This window comes from Littorina saxatilis, linkage group LG7, assembly GCF_037325665.1.
Source record: "Littorina saxatilis isolate snail1 linkage group LG7, US_GU_Lsax_2.0, whole genome shotgun sequence".
Taxonomy (NCBI): domain Eukaryota; kingdom Metazoa; phylum Mollusca; class Gastropoda; order Littorinimorpha; family Littorinidae; genus Littorina; species Littorina saxatilis.
The window spans coordinates 8,300,269-8,320,818 of NC_090251.1; the positions used below are offsets into that span (position 1 = coordinate 8,300,269).

The window sequence follows — 20,550 nt, forward strand, 5'->3', positions numbered from 1 at the left end:
GGTGACAACGCGCCAGAATCGCACGAAGATCGAACTCTCGAAGAAAACAAGTTTATCGCTGAACATCGGAAATGTGAAATGCTCTTCCTGTCTGACCAGTCTCCCCGTTAAATCCACAGGCTACATTATTTATCAGGTAACTTACCAAACCGGAGTGTGTGTGTGTGTGTGTGTGTGTGTGTGTACACCGGATTACCACCATCAACGCACCCTTTTGGACTTTTCTACTATGCCTGCTGTGACATTCACGAGGATTATTGTGATTCTTGGACAATCGTGTGCCTATGCTGGACTTGCAGGAAGACAAACGGTGCCGGAACGGTATACGTGCTGCCAAGTGTGCACGTCCAGAGCGCAGTGTGAACCGAGAGTGAGTGTGTCATTGTGTGGAAGTTTTGCTTGATTGATTTATTCATGATTTAATTTGCTTTTTGGTTCAATAGTAAAATCTGTGTACGTTATACTTTGTATTTTGTGGTGTGATTCGCCCGAGTGCGAGACCCCCTCTGTGGGTGGAATTACATACATATATACTTGTGTAACGTGAGTGTGTAGATGAGAATGTGAAAGTTGCTTTGGACCCAGATACACACAGCAGACACCAACGCAACAGCTAAGTTTCAGCCTGACAAAGAAATTCGAGTGACACAGCTAATGGCTGTACTTGTTATTTCTCTATTAAAACAAATGTTTCAAGATCTTTAGGCCAAAACAAATAAATTGTCTGTTTCTATTAACATGGCTAAAAAAAATAGGGTAGGTAGGTAGGTGTTTTTGTTGTTGTTGTTGCCAGGATAGAATTCTTGAAAATAACTAAATGACACAAAGAGACAAGACTCGCTATAGATAGATTTATAAAAAAAAAAAAAATGTGACAAAGGATATAAAATGATTGTTTTACCTGGTCTGGAATCTTCAGTAGTAATTGCATAAAAAAAGTCTGATAATTATATCAATTATCATGTTAACTTTTTCTTAAAATGGGTGCGTTAAATCCTAGTCTGTTTGTTTTTAATGGACTAAGCAATCCTTGGACTGACAGAAAAGATGTATTTTAAAAATGTCCAGTTGCTTTTACTTATTTTTCTAATTGGAAGAGAATACAAATTATGCACTCTTTTCTGTTCAAATGGGTAGAGGGCGGGGGTAGTAAAAGGATCACAGTTCAAGATTTTGCGCGACAAGAGGTGTGTTTCTTTTATAAAGAGCAAAAACTCAACTTGGTATCTAACACTATTTCTGAACACTGTAACCACTTTAGCACTTTTTTTCTTTTTTTTTCTGTCTTCCAAACTTCTAATTCAGCTTTAAAAATGATTAAAAAAAGGGTTTTTTTCTTCTGAAATCTACAGTTAAATCACTATTTTGGATATTCTATTTTGCTTCCCTATTTATCTTCTTAAGTTTTTGATCATCTGATTACCTTGCTTTTCTATTTGGAAGATAATATGCACTCTTTTCTGAAAAATGGGAAGGGGGTGGGGGTAGTAAAAGCATCACAGTATAAAATTTTGTGCGACAAGAGGTGTGTTTCTTTTAACTTTGATGAAGAGGGATAACTCAACTTGGTATCTAACACTAGTTCTGAACACTGTAACCACTTTAGCACTTTTAATTTATTTGTTCTGTCTTCCAAGCTTTAAATTCAGCTTATAAAATGAGTAAAACAGTGTGTGTTTTCTGAATTCACCAGTTAAATCACTCTGTTGGATGTTGTTTTTTGCTTCCCTCTTTCTGTTCTGAAGTTTTTGATCATCTGACTACCTTGCTTTTCTATTTGGAAGATAATATGCACTCTTTTCTGAAAAATGGGTAGGGGGTGGGGGTAGTAAAAGCATCACAGTTCAAGATTTTGCGCGACAAGAGGTGTGTTTCTTTCAACTGTGATGAAGAGGAATAACTCAACTTGGTATCTAACACTATTTCTGAACACTGTAACTACTGAAGCACTTTTGATTTTTTTTCTGTCTTCCAAGCTTTAAATTCAGCATATAAAATGAGTAAAAAATTGGTTTTTTTTCTGAATTCACCAGTTAAATCACTCTGTTGGATGTTATTTTTTGCTTCCCTATTTCTGTTCTGAAGTTTTTGATCATCTGACTACCTTGCTTTTCTATTTGGAAGATAATATGCACTCTTTTCTGAAAAATGGGTAGGGGGTGGGGGTAGTAAAAGCATCACAGTTCAAGATTTTGCGCGACAAGAGGTGTGTTTCTTTTAACTGTGATGAAGAGGGATAACTCAACTTGGTACCAAACACCATTTCTGAACACTGTAACCACTTTAGCACTTTCATTTTTTTTCTCTCTGTCTTCCAAGCTTTAAAATTTAGCTAATAAAATGAGTAAAAAAGTGGGGTTTTTTCAGAATTCACCAGTTAAATCACTATGTTGGATGTTCTATTTTGCTTCCCTATTTCTGTTCTGAAGTTTTTGATCATCTGACTACCCTGCTTTTCTATTTGGTAGATAATATGCACTCTTTTCTGAAAAAATGGGTAGGGGGTGGGGGAAATAAAAGTATCACAGTTCAAGATTTTGGCCGACAAGAGGTGTATTTCTTTTAACAGTGGTAAAGAGGGATAACTCAACTTGGTATCTAACACTATTTCTGAACACTGTAATCACTTTAACACTTTTAATTTATGTTTGTTTGTGTTCCAAGTTTTAAATTAAGCTTCAAAAATGGGTAAAAAAAATAGTTTTCTCATAATTCACAAGTTAAATCATTATGTTGGATGTTCAATTTTGCTTCCCTCTTTCTCTTCTGAAGTTTTTGATCATCTGACTACCCTGCTTTTCTATTTGAAAGATAATATGCACTCTTTTCTGAAAAATGGTAAGGGGGTGGGGGTAGTAAAAGCAACACAGTTCAAAATTTTGCGCGTTAAGAGGTGGTTTTTTTTTTAAATTGGTAAAGTGGGATAACTCAACTTGGTATCTAACACTATTTCTGAACACTGTAATCACTTTAACACTTTTAATTTATGTTTGTCTGTGTTCCAAGTTTCAAATTAAGCTTCAAAAATGGGTTAAAAAAATGTTTTTTTAATAATTCACAAGTTAAATCATTATGTTGGATGCTCTATTTTGCTTCCCTCTTTCTCTTCTTTAAGTTTTTGGTAATCTGACTACCCTGCTTTTGTATTTGAAAGATAATATGCACTCTTTTCTGAAAAATGGGTAGGGGGTGGGGGTAGTAAAAGCATCACAGTTCAAGATTTTGCGCGACAAGAGGTGTGTTTCTTTTAACTGTGATGAAGAGGGATAACTCAACTTGGTACCAAACACTATTTCTGAACACTGTAACCACTTTAGCACTTTCATTTTTTTTCTCTCTGTCTTCCAAGCTTTAAAATTCAGCTAATAAAATGAGTAAAAAAGTGGTTTTTTTTCAGAATTCACCAGTTAAATCACTATGTTGGATGTTCTATTTTGCTTCCCTATTTCTGTTCTTCAGTTTTTGATCATCTGACTACCCTGCTTTTCTATTAGGTAGATAATATGCACTCTTTTCTGAAAAAATGGGTAGGGGGTGGGGGAAGTAAAAGTATCACAGTTCAAGATTTTGGCCGACAAGAGGTGTATTTCTTTTAACAGTGGTAAAGAGGGATAACTCAACTTGGTATCTAACACTATTTCTGAACACTGTAATCACTTTAACACTTTTAATTTATGTTTGTTTGTGTTCCAAGTTTTAAATTAAGCTTCAAAAATGGGTAAAAACAAATAGTTTTCTCATAATTCACAAGTTAAATCATTATGTTGGATGTTTTATTTTGCTTCCCTCTTTCTCTTCTTAAGTTTTTGATCATCTGACTACCCTGCTTTTCTTTTTGGAAGATAATATGCACTCTTTTCTGACAAATGCGAAGGGGGTGGGGGTAGTAAAAGCATCACAGTTCAAAATGTTGCATGTTAAGAGGTGTATTTTTTTTAAATTGGTAAAGAGGGATAACTCAACTTGGTATCTAACACTATTTCTGAACACTGTAATCACTTTAACACTTTTGATTTATGTTTGTCTGTGTTCCAAGTTTCAAATTAAGCTTCAAAAATGGGTAAAAAAAATGTTTTTTTTAATAATTCACAAGTTAAATCATTATGTTGGATGTTCTATTTTGCTTCCCTCTTTCTCTTCTTAAGTTTTTGATCATCTGACTACCCTGCTTTTCTATTTGAAAGATAATATGCATTCTTTTCTGAAAAATGGGTAGGGGGTGGGGGTAGTAAAAGCATCACAGTTCAAGATTTTGCGCGACAAGAGGTGTGTTTTTTTTAACTGTGATGAAGAGGGATAACTCAACTTGGTATCAAACACTATTTCTGAACACCGTAACCACTTTAGCACTTTTAAAAAAAATTTTCTGTCTTCAGTTCCAAGCTTTAAATTAAGCTAATAAAATGAGTAAAAAAGTGGGTTTTTTTAGAATTCACCAGTTAAATCACTCTGTTGGATGTTCTATTTTGCTTCCCTATTTCTGTTCTGAAGTTTTTGATCATCTGACTACCCTGCTTTTCTATTTGGTAGATAATAATTATGCACTCTTTTCTGAAAAAATGGGTAGGGGGTGGGGGAAATAAAAGTATCACAATTCAAGATTTTGCGCGACAAGAGGTGTATTTCTTTTAACAGTGGTAAAGAGGGATAACTCAACTTGGTATCTAACACTTTTTCTGAACACTGTAATCACTTTAACACTTTTAATATATGTTTGTCTGTGTTCCAAGTTTCAAATTAAGCTTCACAAATGGGTAAAAAAAATAGTTTTCTCATAATTCACAAGTTAAATCATTATGTTGGATGTTCTATTTTGCTTCCCTCTTTCTCTTCTTAAGTTTTTGATCATCTGACTACCCTGCTTTTCTATTTGGAAGATAATATGCACTCTTTTCTGACAAATGGGAAGGGGGTGGGGGTAGTAAAAGCATCACAGTTCAAAATTTTGCGCGTTAAGAGGTGTATTTTTTTTTAAATTGGTAAAGAGGGATAACTCAACTTGGTATCTAACACTATTTCTGAACACTGTAATCACTTTAACACTTTTAATCAATGTTTGTTGGTGTTCCATGCTTCAAATTGAGCTTCAAAATGGATACAAAAGGATTTTTTTCCGAATTCACAAGTAAAATCACTACGTTTAATGTTCTATTTTGCTTCCCTATTTCTCTTCTTCAGTTTGTGATCATCTGATTGTTATTTTGTTTACATTTTCAGAATACAATATTGCAACTTATTCAGTAGTGTTTGCGTGAAAAAATCTGATACCTATGCTTAAACTTCAGTCGTTATCTTAAAATTTTGCGCGTTAAGCCCTTTATATTTTGTATTTTCCTGATAAAGCAAACATTGAACTAACAGAAAAAGTAACTTTTAAAACTACCTAATCACTTTGAAATTGGGCCTCCAAAGTGTTCTCCAGCCTTAACACGCCTTTACACAGCCAGCAACAAATGAATCGGACGATTAAGCGCTTTATGATGGTGACGCCTCTCAACAAACATTTGACGTCGGCATAACTTGCAGTACGCAATTGAAAATGCATTAACAGCTAGTGAAATCTTTATTTAGAAAGCTGCACATATCTTTAGTGTTGCCAGCCAAACGAAATTTCATGCGGTTTGTCAATTCGCATCTCCCGCCAAATAGTAATTACCATTTCCCGTGAACACGTTCTAAAGCTAAAGACTGTGTGCGGTATGCCAAAATGTACCCCCATACCATCTTTTACAATATCCTTACGTCATCACACACAATGTCTCGATGTAAAGTACTCAAAACAGAAATAATTCTCTCTCTTGCCGAGACTATAGACTTCCATGTAGGCCTTTGACGTAATTAGTTCACGTGCGGGACTTAATGTGAGCCTGGCCGAGGTCAACTAAGACCTACCCGGTGGCAGTCCAAAATTACTTCGTAAAAAATGTGCAGTGTTTAACTCTGTGCGTGAAATTCAATCAAACTTGGTTTTTGCTGTTGTTTCAAACGGATAGCTACCCGAGGCATGACTGAAAGCCCTAGGGGCTCCGTGCACCTAGAGTTGACAGGTCCAGTAACTTTAAAGGGATAATTCTAAGTGGGAAAAGTATATAAGAAAAAGAAAACACAACACACTGGTGTTTCCAAGATTAACAAGAAACTTACTGTTATAGTTTAGAGTGGGTGTGACATAAAAGTGGAAGACATGAAAAATGTCTGATTTGGCAACTCTCCAGAATCTATAGTAAGCTTGGTCCGTTTGTGTCCCGGTGGCAGCACATTCCGCGGCATTTGTGGACAGAGCCGATCTCACCCGTAGATCGGTCGTGCTGTCTGCCGTACCCACATCCAGTGGGCTCATCTCAACCCCAGTGAACTTTGCCACCACGTTGTAATTCACTGTAATACAGACAGCAATTGCGTAAGCAATTGAGACAGGCAGACCCACACATACACACACGCACACACACACGCACACACACACACAAACACTCACACACACACACAAACACATACACAAACACACACACACACAAACACATACACAAACACACACACACACACATACACACACACACACACACACACACACACACACATTCACACTTAGACATATACGATCGCACCATATGCTTCAAGATAAGAAAACTAACTGCTCATACGAATTACCCTCGTTCTCGTAATATAAATCAACAAGTCACGAAAGGCGAAATTACTACATTTAGTCAACCTGTCGAACTCACGGAATGAAACTGAACGCACTGTATTTTTGTCACCAAGACAGAACAGCTTCGTCAATCCCACGCGAGAAGGAAATTGCTCACCTCCCACGTGCAAAACGCAGTGATATATGCACACGTCAGAATAGCGCGATAGCGTATTGTGCTAAGCAGGAAAGCGCGCTTTTCTGTATTCGTGTTAACTTTCTGAGCTTGTTTTGAATACAACCTATCATATCTATATGTTTTTGGAATCAGAAAACGATAAAGAATAAGATGAAATCATATTTGGATCGATTTCTTAAATTTTAATCGTAAGATTAATTAATCTAATTTTGTTAATTGTGATCACATTTTAAGAGTAAACATGACATATGTATATATTTCTAGATTCAGAATGTGATGAAAAACACGATGCAATCAATTTTAAATCTGTTTGTGAAAAATCGATTTTAATGACAACTTTTATGAGCAAACTCATTTAAATAATTTGTAAGCCTCCAAGCTGAAATGCAATACCAAAGTCCGGGCGTTGTCGAAGATTACTTGACCAAAATGTCAACCAATTTGGTTTAAAAATGAGAGCGTGACAGTGCCGCCTCAACTTTCACGAAAAGCCGGATATGACGTTATCAAAGACATTTATCAAAAAAATGGAAAAAACACGTCTGGGGATATCATACCCAGAAACTCCCATGTACAATTTCATGAAGATCGGTCTAGTAGTTTTCTCTAAATCGCTACACACACACACACACACACACACACACACACACACACACACACACACACACATACACACACACACACATACACCACACTCTCGTCTCGATTCCCCCCTCTAGTCAAAACTTGACTGAATGTAAAAATGAATAATCTCCTGTTTAAAATCTATGAACATTATGAGAAATGAATTACCTGCTTACTAACCCGAAATATACCCAACTGTGACCTTGACATTCAGAAAGTTTAAGAGCAATCCACCAAGTCATTGCTAAAATACAGCGCATTTTGTCATGATACCCTGAAAATTAATGCAAAAGCTCCAGTTTTTGACCGCTCATGCGATCGACACCTGCATTAATAGGAATACCATAACACATGAAATACGTCAGCTAGCTCAACAAAACAACATGTTCTGGGTAGATAATTGAATTGACATTCGTTTCTCTCGTAAGAATTGCAAAGTTTTGCCTTGTGTGATTGTTCGTCGATTTCTTTTATTGGACCCTTCCGGTTTGTCCAGTGGATTTTAAGGGTACCCTTATTTGAAAGGCGGTCACGTGATCCATGTACAAGCAATCTTTTATCCGAAAGATGATCCAAATAGACGGCCTTGAATGGTATAGAAAGCTTCATTGAAATGCCATGGGAATTAATGCTTTAATTTGGCCAAGTGTATTCTTTTGCTCAGTTTATATCAGAGCAACCTGCTAGTTTGACTTACCCATAATGGTTATAAAAACCAAAGGAAATCAAAGAAATGTTCAACTTACAAATCGTGTTGCATCCATGGATGTTATCACAAATGTACCTGCACGGCGACCCGCATGGCACACATTCGTTTTCTGACGTCTTAAAGTAGTGTCCGGGAAGACACGCTGTAAACAACAAACCAGATATTGTTTAAATGACCCTGCTGACCCTGTGAAGGATCACGTACAACCAGTGCAGGTCTGACCTGGCTTTTAAGGTAAGAGGTTGCAGAGAACTTTGGTCCAAAACGATCCATGACGTGATTTGTTTTAGTACTTTGAACATCCTAGAAATAGAATAGCTGTATGATGTTAATTTTGTCACTGTCACCCTCTTTTTTGCCATAAAATGATGATTTTCAAAGTTAGTGAATGCAAAATATCTGGAAACTTGGTGAAAAATCAATGTTTTCAAGGCAGAGCAGCAGCCACTTTTCATTGAATTTGTCGGACTTGTTGCATGCAAACATACTCAGCAAGAATTCCTGTTTTTCGACGATACCACAGTCACAAAAATAAATTCATAATAAAAACACAATAAAAACACAGAGCCTGGCACAGGGTACTGTCATATAATTATGCAAATGTTCCATGTTTGAAAGAGTGATCTTTAACCTTTGAAAATCTATTCTCTGATAGGTCATTACCAACATCTCCAGGCCCGGAAGTCGTTATGTGCATGCTTGCACACGAATTCCGGTAACACACGCGAGAACGTTTTATTGATCGTTTCAGTTTCTCAAACAGCGATCTTTCCTCTCAACTCTACCTTTAAAAAACAAAATACTACCGTATAGGAATCTATCATGTGAGTGGCAGAGCGAGGTACAGCTTGCGGCAGATCAGGCAGCGAATAAGAATAAGCCATCAGTTGCTCTGTCGAGTCCGTAATGCTCGAACAATTGTTTCGGACAATATAAGGCCGGTTTAACTTAAACTATATATTTTCAGTGGTGAAAGTCATTTCCAACAAAACAAGAAGGGCAAAGCCCATACGACTCACATGCTTGACCTTGACATGACCTTGACCTTCAGGGTCAAGGTCAAATAACTAAACCTAGCAATGACATCATACACTAAGAACTGCTTTACACATTTTTCCTACCAAAATACATGTGACCTTGACCCAAGGTCAAGGTCATCCAAGGTCATGCAACACAAAGCTGTTAATTCAAGACATAGGAAGTGCAATGGTGCTTATTGGCTCTTTCTACCATGAGATATGGTCACTTTTAGTGGTTCACTACCTTATTTTGGTCACATTTCATAAGGGTCAAAGTGACCTTGACCTTGATCATATGTGACCAAACGTGTCTCATGATGAAAGCATAACATGTTCCCCACATACTTTTTAAGTTTGAAACAGTTATCTTCCATAGTTCAGGGTCAAGGTCACTTCAAAATATGTATACAATCCAACTTTGAAGAGCTCCTGTGACCTTGACCTTGAAGCAAGGTAAACCAAACTGGTATAATAATAATAATAATAAGAAGAAGAACATTTATATAGCGCTAAATCAAAAACTTTCGTTAAAAAGGCTTGCTCTAAGCGCTTGACATCTAAACTAAAACGTCATTCACACTCTTTACAATGATGTACAAGAACTTCATGTCACACTCTTTCATTCAGTATAGCACCATTCACACAGTTGTTATCAAAAGATGGGGATTACTTTGCCCTATATATCATATAGGTGAGGTATTCAATCTCAAAAACTTCAGAGAAAATGGGAAAAATGGGAAAAATAGCTGTTTTTTAGACAACATTTATGGCCCCTGCGACCTTGACCTTGAAGCAAGGTCAAGATGCTATGTATGTTTTTTGGGGCCTTGTCATCATACACCATCTTGCCAAATTTGGTACCGATAGACTGAATAGTGTCCAAGAAATATCCAACGTTAAAGTTTTCCGGACGGCCGGACGGGGGGGACGGACGGACGGACGACTCGGGTGAGTACATAGACTCACTTTTGCTTCGCATGTGAGTCAAAAATGTCATGCTGTGCCTCTGAAATTGGTGATGTCGGCTGATTATCAACAATTACAATTGTGTGAAATTTGGTAGCTTTTGTATGACGGCTTACTAGTGCCAAAACCTAGGGTTACCATTTTCACGTGAAAAGTAGTAATTAACAGGGTTACTTACTCATTTTCATTGTTGCCTCGTTTTTGGTCACAGTAGTCGGACTTTAAGATTCCGCACTGAGAGGCTTCAACGTCCGACAAACATCACTCTCACACTATTTCTGAAATATCTTTTAATGGAAGGCCTTATCGAGCAAGTTATCTGACGGGAAGATACATGTCACAGTTTTCTGCAGTAGCGCTTTCCTTAAAGTGTAACTAAACAAGCAAAAAGAAAAAACATCGTTCAGCAACCTTTACACTTTGATATGAAGAAGGGCCTCATATACTGTCGAACTGCGAAAAAAAAAAATTTTTTCTCTCACTCGGACACTGTTTGACGGACATGTGAAGTGCGCGCCAGGAACGACAATCTTCTTAGTTTTCCTGATTAATGCCCTTAATTTTTGGTTCTGGTACTTTCAGTTCCGGCTGTTGTCATCAATCTACCAAAATAAAAGATCAAACGGAGTTTTCGATTTTTATTTCATGGTTCAGAAAAATATTGCTTATTTTCTGAAGTCAACTGTTTTAGCGAATCTTTCTTTGATTCTTAAAAGTCATTTCAGATTTTTGAAAAATAGTTAACGGTTAGTAATTACCAATATATCGTAAACAAACATATCGATAGGTTTTGGTAAGAAGACACAAGTTCGATGAATGTGGTACCAGTATTTTTGTGGTAAGTAAGGATGCATTTCTTTGCTGTAAGCACATTTACAATGCACATTTAATCTGTTTAGCAACATAAACGAAAGCATGGTACAGTGCCGCTTGTTTGTGGTCTATCTTTTCGCGGCAGATGCGTAACAATTAGGGTCTCAGTTGGAAAAAGCTGCTCGGAACCAGAGCAGATTTGGCTTGGGTTCTTTGAGTGTGAATGATCGACGAGTGGCTTGACATTTTTAACGAATCATTACTGTAGCCTACTTGAAACCATCATCTGTTTCTGAATTTGTCATCAGTTATGATTGAGCAGTCTCATAGGAATCGTCCATAAAATGTTAAACCGAAAAAGGGCAGACGATTCTGAATCACACAGGCTGCTGTACAAAATCAGATCTAAAACGATATTTTGAACTGCGACGTCTGCGTAAATGCCCTGTAACAAAATACCTTGTCCTGGTCATGTGTATACACATCAGCTTCTATTGGGAAGATCAGTATTTTATATTAATCACAAATACAAGATTAGAAATAGTTCTGAAGATCGCCTTTGATTTCAGTTTCAGCGGCAAATTAGCAGATCTGTCCAAACCGGCATCGTTTCATGGTTGAAACTTGAATAATCCCAAATAGATCTGAGTGGGGGTAAGTTTTATAGTATTTCAATTTTTTACGGCAGTTTTATTTAAAGATAGTGTAGTGGATGTCTCTGGTGAAGACTACAGTTATATGAATTTTTTTTTGTAATATTAAAATGATTGTTCTTTATTTACACAATTGAATAATTTGTATTTATTTGTTTGCAGATGACGGCATACTGAGTGCTCCTAGAACATACGCCTGCTGGCATTTTGTGTCTTTTCTGAAGACGTCGAGGCAAGCAGAAGTCACGGTCCTGGCCACACACACACAATGACATGAACAAGAAATGATAATTTTTCATGGGCATATCCAGTATTAAAACTTTATTACCATGCAAACGCAACGATTAGAATTTAGAGGTCATCGGTCACACACACACACACACACACTGGGCGGATCCGGAGGGTTCCGGGGTTTCCGGCCTTTGTATTCTAAGTGACGATTTTGGAAAGAAGTTGGCTAATTAGTTTGCTCAGGTTGCGCCAGATCGATCAATTGTCCTTGTTGTGATTCAAATTTTTCTTCTTAATATATTTACTTTTTGGGAATGAGTATTTGGGGATGTTTCTTGGCTCAGATTGATCCATTTTCCTTGTTTTTATCAACATTTGTCGGACCCCCCCAAGGAGGTTGAACGCTTCGCGTCTTCAACTAAACGAAAATTTGGAAACTCCCCCTTAAAAATGATGTGATCCGCCCCTGCACACACACAAACACACACAAATAGAGAAGTAATAAATGGATACAGTTTTTCTTTATTTAAATTACAATCAGATGTGGTCGTAGAACAGGCACTGTAAACAAAACCTAGCATGATATACCACTTGTGTGATGTTTCGGTCAATATCTTTATTTTTCTTTCAGAAATACATTGGCGTTTTGAATGTCAAGGGAAGTGATACAAATGCTGCAGCGGCCTATCAAGAACGCGAAAGCAAACAAGGTAAATACCTACTTCTGACATTAGTTTACTTATTAACTCTTTCTATACTGGCCATTATCTCCCCAGTCTCTCTCCAGAAACTGGCCATTTGCATGGGTTTGCAAAAAAATACTCAAAAATAAACAAAACAAGATGCAGCCTTCAAACTCATAGGTTTTATTGTGAATACATTGCTAAAACATATGCCAAAGTTTGGTTTCATTGTTGTGAAAAAAATAAAAATATGATGTCCAGAATGTATGGGTATATTTTACGCAATACGAAAAAGGGGGTATGTATTTTGACTTAGAAGCATTTTTTCTTATGAAGGCTCTGTTTGCAACACAACTGTTTCTGTTTACTTGTATGAAGATTGTGCTTACACAAAAACATAACAAATACCAACTGATTTTCCATTTGGTGGTCATGTGAGCATTGTGAACATGTCCGAAAAATCTGATCACACACCATGTGGTCGACATGCAGACCTGAACGGCCAGTGTATGGTGGCAGAGTTGGAAAATAGGAAAAGTCTTGATGCCAATCCTTCATCAAAAACCGAAGAAAATCGTCATTGTAATAAGTTTGCTTTATTCTAAATCAAACGACTAGGATAGATGACAGACACAACGACAAACACATTCAATTCTATGTAGAACATACACAATGCTCACGTTAACAAGCTGGCCATAACAATGTGCCCATCGTGCATGAAGTGTGGCTTTGGTCGGATCAGTAGCCGTGCTTTGTCTGCGATACTAAACATGAAATTTTGTTAAAGCGACGATTTAGCAATGTTGTTGTTGCTGCTGCTGCTGTCTGTTCTTGTCACGACATCTCGTTTTTTTCCCTCCTGATTCTGAGAAGAAGCTGTTTAATTGTGATATCAGGCCTAGGAACCCCTGATTTTCACTTGGAGCATTCTCAAAGAAACTTAGCGTATGTTAAGAAAAATGAGTGTACTCCACACTTTGTCTTTTGTTGTTCGTTGTCGTTGCATATCTACCGTTCCACAGCCACCTACTATAGCTGATGGGGTCTATGTCGACCAAAAGAATGGGATTCACTGTAGGTCGAGTTCCTGTAGGTGGATTCTCTGTATACCTAAGACTTTAAAATTGGCAATCTTGTATACAGAGAATACCACAGGGTGTAGTTCCTGTAGCGTTTTGCTAATATCAATGAAAGTCACGTGATGCTTAGCGACATCGTTAGAATTTGATGTTTTTCGATCTTTTTTTGATATTTCTTAGAAATTCGAGTATGGTTTGCAAGTTTGATTGAAAAACTGCACCCTGTGGGATTCCCTGTATACTAGATTGCCAATTTTAAAGTCTTAGTTATACAGGGAATCCACCTGCAGGAACTCGACCTACAGAGAATCCCACTCTTTGGTCGACATAGACCCCATCAGCCCTACTATAAGTGCAAGTGTTAAATGACGTATTTCCACAAAAGACTGCTTGCAGAGAATCATGTGATGCCAATAACAGGTAAGGACATGTGGTAATACATACTACGTTTTGGAACCAGGGAAAAAGCAGCACAAATTATTTATCAACCAAATTGATTGACTTGTGCACCACGACAAAAGTTTTGTTTGATCCATAAAAGGTCTTTTGCCAGAAAAATTGCTCTGAACATCAAGTACCCTGCAAGTTGTCACACATTTACATTATTGAAATAAAAAGAAAACACACCAGTAACCAGGTTAGGTACGTTAATATCTATAATCAATATCTCGGCACGTTGCTGCCTTCTTCGGGATGGTAAGCTGAACATTATTGAACAAAATAATCGGTTTAGATTGTATACTTTGATTCCTGAACGAAGAAGCAGAGGTACTGCATACAACTAGGACTGTAATATCAGCTTTTGCCTGAAACACACACACATACACTTATAAAATTAATGCAATGTCATTGTATGAAGCCAGAACATTCACTAACTTACATAGTTGGTCACACAATTACCCATCACTGAACAATAAATCGAAGTCGGGTGGATTCAATGACTAAAGCAGTAAAGGCTTTGAAAAAACCCTCATCACAAAACATCCCCCCCCCCCCCCAAAAAAAAAAATTAAAAAATTAAAAAAAATAAATGAAATAAAACAGGTTGTGTATATAGCGCAGTAAATACCATGCAGGTACAAGCAAAGATTTAACAGTGATTATCCTTGTTTTATATAGCACACATTTTCTAGTTTTAATCTCTCTCTCTCTCTCTCTCTCTCTCTCTCTCTCTCTCTCTCTCTCTCTCTCTCTCTCTCTCTCTCTCTCTCTCTCTCTCTCTCTCTCTGGAAAGTAATTTATTGACTTGTGGGTTATTTTCGTTTGTATACACATTGGTGATTCGTAAACTATGTTGAAAGAGATTGTCAAACATTATTATATGGGGTGTCTTAAAAAAAATGTATATCAACAAAATCTGTCATTATTATCAGGCACACGGTTTTAACAAAGCTATGTCACGGAATGCAACATAAGTGGCTTCAAAAGTCGTGTTTTTGTGTGTGCAGGATATTCGCTAGGACAGGACCTCAAGCTGAACCAGCACAACAGCGATGCATTCTTCCATGGCTTCCACAAAAGTCTTTCACCTATAGCGGGCATTGCATACAGATAGTCCAAAGAGGGTTAGGGTTACCCTAACCCTCCTTTTTAAAAATTCTTTAGACCAATTATCCCTCTGTTCCCATGTTAAACATGGAATAATTCTGGACAAATGTGAGGACGTTAGCTTTTTTTTATCTTTTTTTTCTTATCATTTTACTTATCATTAAAACTTGTTTAGATTTCGATTCGTAAACCATTTACAGTAATCCTTTGTTTTTTAACTTTGTTCATCTTACCACAGTCACTTCGTTGTTTAGATTTATCATTAAATTTGTTACCATTATGCAGGAAAAATGTAGAATAAAACCAGGAGAGCTTTCGGTAGAAGATATTTCCTGTGTCAAAAGTTAATGCTTATTCTGATTGATGGGTGCTCCAAACTAAGTTATTTTGACTGCCTTATTCGAATTCATTTCCAAGACAGGGCTGAGAAGTGGAGAAGCTTAGGAGAATATCGTAAAAATTGTCTGGGTGTTTATGCAAAACTTCGAATATGTCAGATTTTACTTTAGAGATTTTAAATACTGTTAACTGACAGAAATGTTATAACTTCTACACCAATTGACTGGATCACTTCATATTCAGCATACTTAAACTTGATTTTATGCATGTGCAGTTCACAAAGTGGCAAATTTGTAGGTTAAATTATCTAACTTTTGCATCACCAATGACACCAACGCTTTCGTGTCTGAGGATTGCCCTGAACCTAGGTGTAACTGCATGCTTTCTTCGGGTCATCGATAGTCTGGGGGTTGAAGGGGATGTTTTTACATACTCAGACATTCAAAATAATCAACAAGAAGGGCAAAGCCCATGCGACTCACATGCTTGACCTTGACCTTTACAGCAATGACATCATACACTAAGAACTGCTTTACACATTTTTCCTACAACAAGGTCAAGGTCATCCAAGGTCATGCAACACAAAGCTGTTAATTCAAGACATAGGAAGTACAATGGTGCTTATTGGCTCTTTCTACCATGAGATATGGTTACTTTTAGTGGTTAACTACCTTATTTTGGTCACATTTCATAAGGGTCAAAGTGACCTTGACCTTGATCATATGTGACCAAATGTGTCTCATGATGAAAGCATAACATGTGCCCCACATAATTTTTAAGTTTGAAACAGTTATCTTCCATAGTTCAGGGTCAAGGTCACTTCAAAATATGTATACAATCCAACTTTGAAGAGCTCCTGTGACCTTGACCTTGAAGCAAGGTAAACCAAACTGGTATCAAAAGATGGGGCTTACTTTGCCCTATATATCATATATAGGTGAGGTATTGAATCTCAAAAACTTCAGAGAAAATGGGAAAAATGTGAAAAATAGCTGTTTTTTAGGCAACATTTATGGCCCCTGCGACCTTGACCTTGAAGCAAGGTCAAGATGCTATGTATGTTTTTTGGGGCCTTGTCATCATACACCATCTTGCCAAATTTGGTACTGATAGACTGAATAGTGTCCAAGAAATATCCAACGTTAAAGTTTTCCGGACGGACGGACGGACGGACGTCCGGACGGACGGACGGACGGACGGACGGACGACTCGGGTGAGTACATAGACTCACTTTTGCTTCGCATGTGAGTCAAAAAGGTAAAAGCCTGAAGGGTTTAAATTAGGTAAAAATGGCTACCGCTCAATGTCAAAACTCGTTCTGTTTAGTCGACCCCCGAATTTGGAGAAAAAAATTAAAATTGCACAAAAGTCAGACCATTCAATTTACAAAATTGCCACTTACTGGAAAGGCAGAACATAAACTGAAGTTAATGAATACCATATATAAAATAATTGGTTCAACAGATGCAGAAGTAATTTGCATGGTTGTGGGTGTCCTTTTTAGGGGGGTCAACCCTGTAGAAGAGACGATTTTCTTTAATTATCAGTCCGTAATATATTGTTTGTTATGCATACAAGATTAACATTGACAAATGCTTCAAGACTCCTCATTGATCTTAAGAAATGTTGTGGTTTTTTTTTGTTACTGACTGATTCACTTTCTATTCACTTTACTCTACATATAAGTCACGACAAGAAAAGCAAGGGAGGTAATTTCTTCGGAAGAGGTAATTCTCTCCCCTCAGAACGATTGTTGTAGTTTGTTTGATTTTGTTCCCTTCTAATAAGTATGATTTAAAATAGATCTTTACATCTTGATGTGAAAGGCGCAGTACCCCCCTCCCCCCAGGATGTTAAATTCTAGGTTGTGTCCATGTAAAATCCTGATCCTAGTCAAGATCCGAGTTGGTTTTTCATGCAACTGTGCCTCTTTATGCCACTCAATTAGACATACTTTGCAATCCATAATTGCACGAAACTAAGTACAGGAAATACGTTGTTGTCGTGTTTTTAATATTACATAATTAAATAAAAAATGTCACAACTGGTTTCGTGTTGGGCTTTCTCTCTCTGTCTGAATCTCATAATTACTTCCTTCTGAGGCCTGAAATGTGTTGCAGGCATTGTTCAGCTTACATTTATTGTTACAATTTTTGTGGATATGTTACTAAGTGTGTCTGTGTTTCTATCATTCGTTATCAGTGTGGTTAAAAAAAAAAGCACACGTCAAAGTAATTTACCCTTCATCATTATCAAAACATGCAGATACAGGTAATAAATATTTGTGATACTTTAAACAAATACAATGTTTGTTTGTTGCGTTTTTTCTTTTTTTCAGAGCAAACACACATCGTATTTGTTCAAACGCAAGGGCGGATCAATTCACTTTGGAGGGGGGGGGTTACAAAATGACTGCGAAGATACAAGTTGACGGCGCCGAAGGCGCCTAAGCCTCTAGGGGGGTCCGGGGGCATGCCCCCCCGGAAATTTTTTTTATCCAAAGAAGCAAAATAGAGCTATCTGGTGCATCCTGAGCCAATAAATTACCTCTTTTTTTGGGGGGTGGGGGGGGTTACGTAACCCGTGTAACCCCCCCCCCCAGATCATTCTGCACTTTCTAATACCCTGCATGGATCTCCAAATCAAGAATAATGAAAAGTCGTCAAATAGCCCTGCAGCACTCACACGAACATGATAGAAGCTTGCATGCATGCAGCCAGGCTCGCTGTCTTCGGCTAAAAGAGCTTACCGTTGGATCTTCGCTCAGACAAATGTAGCTGTCTTGTCCACTTGCTCCTGTCGCATAGATCTGCAATGTGCAACATCATCTTTGATTAATAAGTCTGAGGCACAGACAAACACACACGCGCGCACATTTGCGAGAGAATGCACGTCAGTCTATTCAATCAAACAGTATAAAAACATACCACAGACGTGGTGGTGGAAACTGGACATTCGCCGTATAACAAAATCAAGAGATTCATTTGTGTGTGTATGTTTAATCAAAAGTTCATCTTGCGCACATTCAGTCTGTATTGTAACAGGACCCATCCCGTAAAAACTTCCAACAGATCTATTAAATTCTGAAATCCTTGACAAGTTTTTTTTCCAATCATCTGTATCTGACCGAAGTAAAAAAAATTAAAAAAATCAGCCAGTAGTCTACACGCATCTACCCCCTTACACGACAATACATATGTGGCGAAAAAAGGAATCGAGAGGGGGGGAACAAGGAATAAATTAGATCCAGAAATAATTCCACTTCATCATTCCAAAATTCAAGTGTGAAGTGATCAGATACTGTGGTAAAGATACGTGCTTAGTGTCACAACTAAAAATACAAGCCCTAGGGTTTTAAATCAAGGAAACAATTAAAGTTAAGGAAAGATCAACAGAAATGTCGAGAACATGTAAAATATTGTACTTACAATCCGTTTCAGCATGCTCTTCGAATAATAATCTCCCAGTCAGCCTCGTGCTTACGACTTCGACAGGATGTTGCCTCTCACGCTGAGCCAGTACATTTGGAGTGAATTCAAAGGCCAGAGATGCAGTACAAGCACATTAGTTAGATCCAATTCATTTACATTGCTACCTTGCCCAATTTATGGCTATTTCTGTTGGTAACATCACACATGTGGCAAGCAGTGCTTGTTGCCGACTCTGCTGGGACAGGCAGCAGACGATTTTATTTAGGAACCAAATTTTGATTGGTTAAAACATAAAACCGGAACTCAAAGTACCACTTGTTCTTTGGAAGTATCAAATCAAGAACAGATAAGCAGGTAAATCTGAAATGGGTTCAACACTTTTAAAAAATCGTAGTAAATCAGAAAACACAGTAAACGTTGGAAAAATCGTCCAGTATCGCTTCTACAGGTCTATACTTGGACAAAACATAAAGCAATTCAGTAAAGCTGACACTTCAAAATGTCTGTTTAGTTACACTTTAACGTTGTTTTGGGTATCTTAGAAAAGAATAATCGACCCCCAAAAACTTTCAAACCGAAGCTGTTCGTAGCAGACGGACTTTTGATCGGTCTCACACTTTCACAGATATATCTTTCAATATAATTCCTTATTCGACAAGTTCTCGGGCAGACAGCCGTACCTCATATGTGTTCCACTACCATACTCATACATTTGCTTTGTAGTGTATTAGTGAAGGACAATCGATCCGAAAATGTTCGAACAGAGAGAGGAAAATCGGCGGCCCGCCGGACTTGTGCTAAAGGTCCGACCACTAGCAGACGGATCTCTTCGGTCGAGACTCACACACTTTCACAAATATCTTTCGATAGAATTCGTTATTCAACAAGTTATCGGACAGACAGTTGTATGTCACGGTTATCTACACATGCGCTCAGCTCTTATTGTTAATTTGGATCGGATTAAAGAACTATGGACCAGAAAAGTTCGAATCGAAGGATGTTTCGCTCTGGCCGGTGTAACAGTCGCGCATGCGCATTGATCCCCCACAGTCAAGAGGCACATGAAAATTAGTAATTCACGCATGAAAATTACTAATTTTTAGCTTTGGTACTAGTAAGCCGTCAGGAAGCGAGGCAAAACTGAAAATTAGACATTAACACTTGAAAATTAGTTATTAACACATGAAAATTAGTAACTAACACGTGAAAAGTAGTCATGTTCACGTCATAATTGTAATTTTCTCGTGAAAATTATTAACTTTCACGGGTTAATTACTATTTTTTTAGTTTTTGCGCTAGTAAGCCGTCATACTTTTGCTTCCCAAAATAACTGAGAAAACCTCAACAACGGTTTGTACAAACATGACCCCGAAGGGACCTTAAAATGTGACGGGGTCAATCAAACTAGGGTCATGTCAAGAGTTTAGCAAACCCTTGAACTGTACAAAAATAAATAATTCAAAGCTCTAGCTTCAAACACGCCTGAGATAACGTCAATGTTAAGTTATTATTAAACATGACCCACTGCGAGCCCAACACTTGACTATATAGGGTCAATCAAACTTAGGTCAAGTAAGGAGGTAATCAAACCCTAGAAGTGTGCAAACTGTCAAAGCTCGAGGTTCAAAAAC

The 20,550-nt window shown here is 37.6% G+C and overlaps 1 protein-coding gene across 1 annotated transcript in view; it reads right to left on the reverse strand.

Annotated features, from left to right (window-relative positions):
- LOC138972052 (uncharacterized) overlaps positions 1–20,550 on the reverse strand; it is a 542,426-nt gene that overhangs the window by 353,800 nt on the left and 168,076 nt on the right. The window contains exons 7-8 of the mRNA XM_070344892.1: positions 8,195–8,299; positions 6,145–6,378 (exon numbers count right to left, since the gene is read on the reverse strand). Coding sequence (XP_070200993.1) covers positions 6,145–6,378; positions 8,195–8,299 — 339 coding nt within the window. The remainder of the gene's footprint in view (positions 1–6,144; positions 6,379–8,194; positions 8,300–20,550) is intronic.